This window comes from Rhagoletis zephyria, unplaced genomic scaffold, assembly GCF_001687245.7.
Source record: "Rhagoletis zephyria isolate East Lansing unplaced genomic scaffold, Rhagoletis_zephyria_1.1 Rzeph_scaffold_00825, whole genome shotgun sequence".
Classification (NCBI taxonomy): Eukaryota; Metazoa; Arthropoda; class Insecta; order Diptera; family Tephritidae; genus Rhagoletis; species Rhagoletis zephyria.
Genome location: NW_016157909.1, coordinates 155225 through 167641, shown reverse-complemented (window position 1 = coordinate 167641; position 12417 = coordinate 155225). Strand labels below are relative to the sequence as shown.

General features: G+C 39.6%; 1 protein-coding gene across 1 annotated transcript; it reads left to right on the top strand.

Moving 5' to 3' along the window:
• The first annotated feature begins 1145 nt into the window (after positions 1-1145).
• Positions 1146-10504, top strand: LOC108361720 (uncharacterized). The gene is made up of 2 exons (XM_017614428.1): positions 1146-4188; positions 10461-10504. Exons 1-2 carry the CDS (start codon positions 1146-1148, stop codon positions 10502-10504), a joined length of 3087 nt encoding a protein of 1028 aa, XP_017469917.1.
• The last annotated feature ends 1913 nt before the right edge of the window (positions 10505-12417 follow it).

Genomic DNA, 12417 nt, shown 5'->3' with positions numbered 1-12417 from the left:
GAACAGCCCATACGTAGTCAACTTAAGGTAGTCCGCGATATGCCATGTATTTCTGAAGCTGCCATCCACAAATTAGTCTCGATTGCAACAATCGCTAAAAAACTCACCGTGTTTCTTCAATCTATCGGTGAAGAAAAACATTTAGTAAATCCGACATTACTAGAAGAACTAATAGCTAAGCTGCCCCTTAGCAAACGTTTAGACTGGGCGAGGTATTCGGTATCGATTCGACCGTATCCCACAATTATCAACTTTAGCGAGTGGCTGTCAGAGGTTGCGAGTTTTGTTCAGATGGTCCAAGACCACGAAGGTCGAGAACCAAAACGCCGCGCAGTGCTACATGCAGCTGGAGAACAACGCCCATTGAAATGTATGATCTGTCAAGGGGACCACCGAGTTGCAGAGTGTCCTCGCCTGCTCGAGGCCAACGTATCGGATCGGTGGAAGATAGCCAAACGTTTACGTCTGTGTTTTAGCTGCCTATCGCCTGGACATGCCACTCGTGATTGCCGCCGCCGTAAAGCATGTCCAGTAAGTGGATGCCAAAGACATCACAATCATTTGTTACATGATGATGATGTCAGTCGCTCCGGACATGATTCAGGCAATTTATTGTTTCGAGTGGTTCCTGTCACACTGTACGGTTCAAATAAGCGCGTGAATACGTATGCTCTTTTAGATTAAGGGTCTACGATTACGATGATGGACGATTCACTAGTACAGGAGCTTGGGCTCAAATGTCAGCAACGTCAAGTGGAGATTCAGTGGTTCGGGGGAAAAGCGGCAAAGGAAAAGGTAGCGGTCGCAAACCTTTTTATCAGTGGTCTGGGTATGAAGAAGCGTCACATGCTTCGCAACGTTCATGGTGTAGCCAACTTAAATTTACCGATGCAAAGCCTCAGCCAGGGGGATATCTGCAATGCCGTCAGATATGAAAATAAATTACCAGTACAGCCATATGAAAATGTATCGCCTAAATCGGTCTAGACCACTGCCACCTTGGGTTACCAACTAAACCGATATTAGCCAATCACGATGGGCCGTTCGCCACGATAACCGAGTTGGGTGTTTGTGTTTTTGGGCCATCAAGCCGCTTGCCGTTAAGGAAGCCCTCCTGTCTTCACGTCAACACTTCAGAGCATCAGATGCATGACCTAATAAAGGACTACTTCACCGTGGAGTCCTTTGGTGTGCGAGCTGTGCCGCCCATTGAGAGTGTAGCCGACATACGTGCTAAGAAGCTGCTCGATTCAACTACAGTGAAGGTGAATGGTCGATTTCAAACCGGGTTACTGTGGAAGACCGACAACATCGAGCTACCGGAGAGCTACTCCATGGCTTTGAAACGTCTTGTGGGCATCGAAAGAAAAATCGCACGTAATAAGGAGTTTGGTAAAGCATACCGTGAAATCATCAACAATTATGTCAGTAAAGGGTATGCGCGTAAGCTGCAATCATCCGAGGTAGCCGAAGTGGGTTCTAGGACATGGTATCTTCCACATTTTGCCGTGATAAATCCGCATAAGCCAGGAAAGTTGAGGCTCGTGTTTGACGCTGCAGCAACTTCACACGGAGTGTCGCTGAATTCTCAGCTACTGAAGGGGCCACAGCAATATCGTCCATTGGTATCCGTGTTATTCCACTTCCGAGAAGGCGCCGTAGCCGTTTGTGCTGACATACAGGAGATGTTCCACCAAGTTGTCATTCGTCCTGAAGATAGATGTGCCCAGAGGTTTTTGTGGCGCAACGGTGATATCCAGCAGACTCCTGACGTGTATGAAATGACGGCGATGATGTTTGGTGCAGCATGTTCCCCTTGTTCAGCACATTATGTGAAGGTGAAAAATGCGATGGAACACAGCAACCACGATCCACGAGCAATCCAAGCCATAACCGACTATCACTATGTGGATGATTACGTTGATAGTTTCCGTTCCGCTTCCAGAGCTATGGAGATATCCAAACAGGTTCGCGACATTCACAAAGACGCTGGTTTCCAGCTTCGGAAGTTTAGGTCGAACTCCTTGGAGGTCGCGACTGCATTGGGTGGTGAAAACACAGCGTTGTCTATTATGTCGAAAGAAGCCATGGAATCTGGAAAGGTTTTAGGAATGTTGTGGCAGCCGTCAAGCGACCACTTCACGTACCGTCTGGAGTTCCATGGAGTCGATTCATCAGTCATTAGTGGCGATTTAGTGCCCACAAAAAGAATGCTACTGAGTATCGTTATGTCCATCTTCGATCCGTTGGGATTCCTGTGCCACCTCACCATCACAGCGAAATTGGTTATGCGCGAGATCTGGAAGCGAGATTTAGGCTGGGACGAGCACGTTCCTAATGAAATCAACGACATGTGGAATAATTTTCGGATGCAGTTGCTAAACGTTGTAGAGTGTAAAGTGCCGCGTCACTATTTCAAGCTGGGACAGCCAAAAAATCTACAATTGCATATTTTTGTCGATGCCAGTGAAGACGCATTCGGAGCTGTAGCATTCTGGAGGGCAGAGTACCCAGACAACGCGGTGCAAGTGTGTATTGTTTATGCCAGAACAAGAAGTGCACCACTCAAGATGCTAACCATTCCCAGATTGGAGTTGCAAGCTGCCGTGCTAGGGTCCCGTATGATGACGACTATAATTGAAGAGCACACAATGTCTATCGATCGATGCGTCCTTTGGAGCGACTCGAGAACGGTTCTCAAGTGGATAGCCAGTGAACATCGTCGCTATAAGCCCTTCGTAGCCCATAGGATTGCCGAAATCCTGAGCGTGTCCACGCAGTCTGATTGGAGATGGGTGCCAACAAAAGAAAATGTGGCTGACGAAGCAACACGGGTGAAAAGGGGCGTTAACCTCAACCCATCCTCACGCTGGTTCACGGGTCCAGCATTTTTATGTCAGCCGGAACACATATGGCCAACAGACGATACACCTGCTGCGAACATTGACGAAAACGAAGAGCTTCGGCCGAAGTATGCTTTATTAATTGCTCAGAGCAGCATATTTGACTTTGAGAGGTTTTCATCGTTTCTTAAACTAAAGAGAGTTGTTGCCTGGGTCCTTCGTTACATCCACTACAGCAAATCAAGACCGAGCCAGCCTGACACTTCGTCAAAATATGGGTTAATGACCTCCGAACTTGATGCCGCCGAACGTATAATATGTCGCCATTCGCAACGAGAAATATTCGTGAATGAGGTCATTCGATTGGAGAAGGGGCTCAGCTTGCCGAGTGAAAGTCCACTCTACAAACTTTCGCCGTGGATAGATAACGAGGGACTTCTTCGGGTACATGGGCGATTGGATGCTGTCAGCTGGCTAGCTTATGACACGAAGCATCCTATTATTTTGCCGTCTCACCACGTCGTATCGAGGCTCATAGTCGCGCAAGAGCACAAGCGAATGATGCACCAAAATACAGAGGCGACTATTTGCATGATTCGTCAGAGGTACTGGATCCCAAACTTGAGGAAGGTCGTTCGTGGGGTCATCGCCAATTGCAATACATGCAAACTAAAGAAGGCAAAGCCAGTTACACCAATGATGGGGCTACTTCCAGAAGATCGCGTTACGCCATACGTGAGGCCATTCACATACACTGGATTAGACTATTTTGGCCCTGTGAATGTGACGGTTGGCCGAAGAACTGAGAAGCGATGGGTGGCATTGTTTACGTGTTTGACAGTACGAGCTATTCATCTCGAGGTGGCTTATGACCTGTCAACGGACTCATGCATATTGGCGATACGGAACTTTATGAACCGAAGAGGGGTGCCAAGAAGAATCAGATCGGATAATGGCAAGAATTTCATTGGCATAGCTGGCGAGGTTAGGCGTTTTTCAGATGTGTTCGACTGTCGCGCGTTGCAGGGTGAGTTGACATCGAAAGGCGTCGAATGGGTCTTCAATTGCCCCGAAAATCCTTCTGAAGGCGGCGCTTGGGAGCGTATGGTACAGTGTGTAAAAAAGGTCCTGTGCCATACTATGAAAGAGGTGAGTCCCAAAGAGCACACGTTTAATAGTCTGCTGGTGGAGGCCGAAAACGTAGTAAATTCACGTCCGCTCACACATTTGCCGGTAACAGCAGAGCAAGAGGAACCTCTGACGCCAAACCACTTCCTACTGGGTAGCGCAAATACTGCGCAAACTCCAAGTTGCGATGAATCCGATCAGAAGCTGTGTTCCCTACGTAAGCAGTGGCGAGTAGCTAGGCAGATGCGAGATCGCTTCTGGAAGAGGTGGGTAGAAGAATACTTACCAACGCTAACTCGTCGTACGAAGTGGTGTTCGCCAACGAAGCGGCTGCAAGAAGGAGACCTCGTTTTCATTTGTGACATGAAAATTCCTAGAAAGGAGTGGCGTCGAGGACGAGTAGAAAGAGTGTATCCTGGAAAGGATGGTCAAGTTCGTCGAGCAGACGTGTTAACCTCGTCCGGAACGGTCCAGCGCCCGGCGTCCAAACTGGCCAAACTGGATGTAGTCTGTGGTGAATCGGGGTCGATTCACGGGGGCGGGGATGTGAGAAATTAGTATGATTCTTATTGTGTTAAGTATGTCCAATCATTTGTTATTTTTACTCAGTCAGTCCTTTGTAATAGTCATTCAGTCTGTCGTTTGTAATAGTCATTCAGTCGGTCTTGTAATAGCTTAAGTTTTGGATTTGCTAAATAAATTTACAACCCTGTGTTCTACTTTCGCTTTGCTCTGTTTCGCGATCCCGCTAATTGAATTGCCATATAAATTCGGGCAACGGCACAAATTGTCATCCATCACGCGAGCAAACCGAGGGTAGAACACTGGAAAATAAACTTGCGCAAGTGCGCATGTTAAACCAAAATCTCGGTGTCGTGATAGGTGCATTATTGTTAATAATAAATATTTATTATAATCCAAATTTGTTTTAGTTTGATGTAATTTCATATATTTTTGTAAGCGTAGACTTAAAATACCAATGCCATACATATATATATATATATGTATTAGAGGGCTGCATGAATGCATTCAAAGCGGCTTATGAATTATTCATATACAAAACGAATGACTGATTTTGGCTTCAAATTTTTTGAATTTGAGTGAATAGCTGTTCTGATATTTGTGTCGACATCACAATATTCAAACAAAGTGAAAATAAATTGAATTGAAATAAATGACAATTTTGTGTATGAATATCCAAAAATATTTTTTCTATGCACATATGTACAAACATGCAATGTATGCATGTATGTATTGCTGCGCTCCTATTACATACGAAAAAACTTGTTTGTAGAAAAAAACTTTTACCGAAATGAGTTTGAATGATTTGAATGTTTTCCATTCATTCATTCACATTCTTCCATTTGAAGGTAGAAAATATAAAACAAAATGTATATTCATAACTTACAAAATTCCAAACGCTGAGTGTTTTGTATGTGAAGTAAAATATTCAAATCTACTGTACTCTGGTTGTCTAGAAGTTTGAATGAATTCATGCAGCCCTCTAATATATATGTACATACATACATTCATCTGCTAGACGCTATTTAATTAATGAATATTTTTTATGAAGCGAGGAAATTCTAATAGTTTAACAACAATTTATTAGGAAAGAAACCTTATTACTTTAATATCATTAAAATTAATATATATATATATATTTTTTTTTCTCTTTAAAAGAATAAAATCCAAACTAGAAAACCAAATTTATTAAAAAAAAATAAACAAAAGTTAAATAAAAGAAGAAAAAACAGCTCCGCTGCCCGACGACTCGGACTCGAACCCGGATCTCTCAACTAGCAGTCTAGTGCTTTGCCCACTCGGCCATTGTGACTTCTGGGGCAGCGTGAGCAAAATGGCATACGTAAATGTCTATTATTTCTTTTGCACTAGCTAATTTCGTATCAGCATTCGAAGCTGGCAACGATATTTTCGAGTTCACTCGGATTCAGTGATAGCAATTTTTTCGTATTCGTAGCAGGCATTCGGATTCGTAGATTTTCCACGATGGATTCCGTGATAGCCCTGAGTGTGTTATGGAATGGTTGACACCCATTCACATAGAGAATGTGAATGCAAAAAAACTCAATCATGTATGATTGTACGTTTATGTGAATGCAATCTGTCATTATCATTCAGTACTAATACTATTTGTTGTTGTTGTTAAAATGTGAAACCAGAAGATTGCCATCTCCCTTAAAATAAGTAAACAAATAAATATTTGGTGCTAAAATATTTTTCTAAGTGGTTGGCCGAGCTTCTGCTCAAACTTGAGGCATGAATTCTGTTGTTGTGGCACAAATGGAGACACCTATGTACATATTTAAGGCTGACTCCGAACACCAAATTATTTTATAAGAAGAGTTTTCAAGGCAGAAATATACTCGAAGGTTTGCCATTGCGTGCCGAAGGACGATTGCTATTTGGGGTTATGATCTGACCAGGTATTTAACCATGGTCCTATGGAGTGGAAGTACGCACATGTAATCACTCTGCTACGGCGGCCGCCGTAAGTACATGCTATACATATGTATGTACACATATTCGGTTAATTGTTCTCAAAACGCATAAAAACGATAGTATGCTGGCAAACAAATAATAACATTTTGTGATAAACAGTTTTACAAATGTATTTGCACTTCAAATTTGAGTATTAATAAAGTATTAGTATAAATTATTATTATAAATTATTATCTTAATAAATAAATATAAAAATATTTATATTTGGCAACTCTTGGACTTTTCTTCATTCGTAACGAATGACACATGTAAACAAAATAAAACATAATTGTAATTTTACAAATTTAAAGCAAACGGGCGTTCTTTACAAAAAAATGTAGTTAGGTATCGAATTGCGCATATTTTACAATATCAAGTGCCCCCAAGAAGTGTTAAACCACTAAATAGCTTAAAAAACGCTTTCAAAAATTCGAAACGAGAGTGAAGTGCAGTGTTCCATTGTGATCGAAATTGCAGGCAAAATTTGTGCGTGTGTAATTAATGTTTTATTTGAAGAAATATTGCCCCTTGCCGTAAAAAATTAGCAAACCAAAGACCCGCCCTTCCCACATAATACTTGAATAACCCCTTAATTAACATTTGCTTGTTTTGTGCACGCACGGCCAGTTAAACGGGCATGTCTGAATCAATTTCCTTCATCATTCTTAGGAATTTGATCTGCATTTTTATTGCTATCTGTTGCAAATAGACATTTTAGGAACTAAATAGATTCTAAAATCTCTGTACACAAGCGCACTTATTTTTAACAGTTTCCAGTTTATGTAATATTAATATTATGTAAAACAGCTTTTATTTATTTTATGTTATATGTGATTTCAGGAAGCGTCGAATACAAAAAAGTGCTGTGACTGGGTTTATGTAATTTAAAATTGTGTTGCTGATTTCTAATAATAATAGAAAGGCGCTTACGCATCGATGGCCCTCTGCAATAACGACACAACTCAAAATTTCATATATTTCAGTAGAAAAAATCAAAGAATTTTTGTTTCGTAATTTAGCAATAATATGTCTTGGAACGTAATAATTCCGGATTATTTGCAGTCATATTGTAAGCATTCAAATTATGTCTTTTTCTAAAGATTCAGTAAGTGTTGGACTGCAAAAATACGAAATAAGTAACAATTCGTATGTAGTTAAACGAAAAAAATTCCATTGTGTTGTGTGTGCTGAACAACGGCACAAAATGAAAAGTGTCGTTATTTCACAGTTTGTGACTTATGCCAATATTCACAATTAATGTTAGACATTTGCCATTGTTCAGTAGTAAGGGTTGGCTACTTCGGTTTATGAGGTGGGTTTTGTTGAAGGCTGAGGTATGCTCAGCCGACCCAGGGTACAATGGAGGTCCCACTAACCCCCACCAAATAAAACACAATAGTTAGTGTAATACGGAGAACACACTCACACACACGAGGTGAGATATGGCCAGAGCGCCGGCAACCTTTCGTCCAAGAAGTGAGAGAGAGGGAGAGTAACAGCGGCTATGGGTCGGTAACGGTGAGAATAACAACGGCTACGGGTCGGTAGCGTTGAGAATAACAACGGCTATAGATCGGTAACGGTGAGAGTGACAGCACTCGGTGACGACGGTGAGAGTGACAGCACTCGCTGACGACGGTGAGCGCAACGGCAATGCGAACGGCGGTGATACTCGGGGACGACGGTGATGCCGGTGAGAGTAGCGGCAATAAGAGCGACGGTGATACTCTACGGCGACGGTGATAGCGGTCCTGGCCTGCGGCGAGTGGCAGCAATGGCCCCAATAACGATGACGGTGAGGTAGTAATGGCCCAGCTGGTGACGACTTACGGTGATAGTGGCGGCGGCCTGCAATGAGGAGACTGATTAGTGGGCCCTAAGCACACACCTGTGTCGCCCCTCGTACAAGTTGCACACTAACGATGTAGGTGCGGAACGGTTTGCGGCACGAGTGAGTGCGATCTTCCACGGCGGCTTTGGGACCTGTACGAGGGGAGTACATCGTTGCAAATAGCAACGACAACGTCTACAAAGTATGACGATGCATCTACACTCTGCGACGACCCCTCCTATAGTCCCCTCGGCCATGTGACGTTCTGCGTAGGCGATCGGATTGCGCTCATCTGCCAAAAGACGACGTACGCGCTCCCTTACCTACGGAGACTGATAGCGGATGAGCACTTGTAGAGAACCTTATACCCGTCGTCGCACAAGTCGGTTGCGAAGTAAGACGAGCTGAAAAAGTTTTACAAGTTTTTACGCAAGTGCCCAACGAACTTCCCACGTGTGTTTGGGCGCATGCCTGCTTATGTTTTGCTTCTTGCGTATTCTATTTTTAGCGCATGCTGGTATGTGTGTGTATGTGCGCTGTGAATATTCTACCCATATGTATGTACATTGTATGTACATAACTGGTGTATGTGGGTAAGCATATCGTATGTTCATACATATTTACAACGTAGGATAGATTTGTGGTAGGTCGTGGTTGCAAATATTGTAGCGTAGTGAATGCTACGTTACAGGTTTTATGCCAAATGGCAAAACTTTGCCTCTGCCGGATTGGTAACAACAAAGCCTATGTCGATTTGCCACAGAAGAATATGGTTATTTATAAACCCAATCCACTATATATCTCACAAACCTGAGTTGTTCCGTTATTACAAAGGACCATCGACATATGTAAGTGTTTGACCGAGCTATTCCTCCGATTGTGGCATGCGCCTTGATGTTGGCGCACAAAGTTTTACGCCGACTGCTGCCAGGGGCCGACCACTATTACAAAAAACTTTTTTCTTTTTTGATGTAGGCCGGAACTGGGCTCGAACCCTCACCCTGCGGAATGGTAGTGCGCACTTCTAACCACTACACCACAGCGAATGCTTAATTAATTTTAATCATTAATCGCGATTAACCATTTATTTGTTAATTTTTAATCATTCATAGACCAACATTTTGCCGACAATACTCGCATGAGATAGTCCCAAATTTTCACAAAAGAGAAAAGTGATTTTCTTCAAAACTTTTGAATGACATCTTGACTGAACTTACTAATTCGGAATTTCTACTATTACTTATAGAGTAGGCTATTCATATAGTCTGGGTTATAAATAACAATTTTTCTATTATAAGTTCCATAAATATTAGGAGACTTTTATGGTTTAATTTATTTTTTGCACATAAACTTGTATCTTGAACTTCTTTTTCCAAAAAGTGAGGTTGTCAAAATTTTAATAGATGTCGGATGTACGGAAATTTTCTAAAAAGATCTCTTAATAGATTAGGTCATGAAAATTATTCCAAACAAAAACTTAAAATTGATAAAAAAAATCTTAACTTAATTTAACTAATTTATATTAGAGGTTTTAAGTTTATCCCACTGTAAGTGTGAAATTAGTTGCTATGTGTTTCCATGATACAAAAAACCAATTGACAAGGTTGTAAAATTTCATGCTACCATACGCAGTATCTAAAATCCTTCAAATTTTATTATTAATTTTTTGTTTGCTTAAAAACATTTTATTCTTAGAATCGAAATTTTACCAAGCAAAATGTCTTTTTTTTAATAAATGAGGCTATTGCTCAATAAATTGATAATTGTTGTTCTCATTTGCACACTTCACACCAACTCAAATATTGAACAATGAAATATATTTTAACAACGATATAGTTTAATGGTCAAACACATATGAAGGATTCACAAGAGGTGTTAAGCGTCGTAATGTGTTAAAGTCTTACAACTTTTAAACGTAAAATAACGCCTAATGCCTCTTAAGGCCTTTTGTAACATAACCAAAATGTTATTTAGTTGGAAATATATTATTGGCTCTTATTATACCCAACGAATCTTTCAAATCGCTTTCAACCGTTACTTTATATTGAACAATTTTGAGCCTTTAAGACATTACGACGTCTAACACGAATTGTGAATCCCCTAAATATGCATTAAATTACACATCAAAATTTGTAATTTCAGTGTTCAAATTATATCAGAAACAATCGCACCCGATATTGAGAGCTGTAATAGTCCTGGCTAGTTACATTGCGAAATAATCAGATGGCATAAAGACACTAAATATTTTTAAAATATCTTCACAAAAATTTGATTAACCTAAATGTAAGTTTTTTGCTGTCGAATTTAATGTAAAATTTAAACATTTTTAATATAAGATATGAACTATTTTTAAAAGGTAAATGTTAATACAATTGTTTTATATATAATCCTAAATTTATGATACCAAAAATTTATGATACCAAAAAACTTAAATTTGGTAACACCGCTTCGAATTTTTACAATTGAGCAATTGTCAAAAATCTGCCTTTTTATCAAAAGGTTGTTTACCAGGGTGTCTTTGAACTAATGATTGGTACTGAATTAAAGAATGCACACACATAAAAGATTGCAGCCTTTTCAATACTCATTCAGTATTAAACCTTTTTTGATTTGGCTTTGGTTTTTTCAATCTTGCGATGAATATGTTCATGTGTGAATTCATAACTGCTTTGAGTGAATGGAAAATTAAAAAAATGATAATCCTCAATCTTAAGCGAAGAATAAGTAATTAAAATTGAATAGAAAAAAATTGTTGATTTAAAATTGAAAACGATTTCACACTTACACAGCTCTGGTATGCAGTTATATAGCAAAGGGGGCGTGGCACCTTCCATAAAAACTGAAATTCTTATATTGCTTATCTCAAGAATCGCTTATGCTAACATCCTGAAATTCAACACATCTACATTGTTATCAATACAGTATTTATGGCGAAAAGTGATAGTTATTGGAAAAGGGGGTGTGGGGCATCAATATAGATATATGTAAATGGGCAAGCATCATTCTGTTTATTTATGGGAAAATGTTGATACGCTAAAATAGAGGGACTACACGTTCTAATGAGGAATTCGAAGATATCGAGTGGGATGCATATAATAAATTATTTCATATGAAAAGTTATGGGGAGATACTGTAAACATACTGTTGTGATACTGTTAAGCATATGAAATTATAGCAAGTTGAATTTTCATACATCTTCCCATAAAAAGTTTAACAGATGCAGAGATACCAAGGGGGGTTTTCCCATTTTGATGCCTTTTTAATATAAAAACCCACCGAAAAGGAGGAAAGCGGCAACTCCACCATTCACATACATGTCAAAAGTATGAATTTTAAAAATTAAAAACAATAAACAAACAAATTCAAAACAAAGAAATTCTTTGTACTAGAACTTTTTAAATTGAAGCCACTCACGTTTAGTGGACAATAAAAATACGAAGAACTATGATAACAAACTTACAACAAGACATTACAGAACATTTTAATGAGCTTTATATCACGTTTAAGTAAAAATAAGCCTATATTTTCCAAGCTGGCAAAGAAATGAAAATTTGTATTTTTTGTTGTTTACACAAAGACTTGCCAAATATACATATAAGTCAAAATTATAGAAGGCATGTATACTTCTCCCTTTCATTTTTTCATACAGTTTATGCTTCTTTCTGGCTTTTACAAAAATGCAGGGATACCGCACTTATTTCGGTACAATATGATCGTAATGTATTTTCAATTCGAAATCAAACAAAAACATCCCACGAAAATGTTTGCGATTTTAGAACCATTAGTGAATATTTGCAAACTACTGCAAATAATAGAGTGCCATATCTTACAAAGTTCAGAGTATTAACGAAACAAACAAGCATTTTATGGCTTCATGTTTCCTTCAAACCGCATTGCTATTTTTTCTAACTTTTCCTTTTGTTTAGCGCTGTAACCTATTAAGTTATATCTTTTAATTTATACATGTGAACTATTTTCAATGAGCATTTTTTCATTTGCTCCAGAATTTTGGGTACATTTTCTTATAGTACCTCTCATTCTTTTTTATATTACATATATACACTCCGAAGTTCGGGATAGTATTTTGAATATACCAGCAATATATGTAAAAGTAGT

Bases quoted from the DNA above. Each gene is read 5' to 3' on its own strand.
- LOC108361720 (XM_017614428.1), top strand. From the start codon at position 1,146: ATGCATGACCTAATAAAGGACTACTTCACCGTGGAGTCCTTTGGTGTG. The intron at 4,189-10,460 runs GTAAGCAGTGGC...AAATTATATCAG, and splicing joins TCAGAAGCTGTGTTCCCTAC to AAACAATCGCACCCGATATT.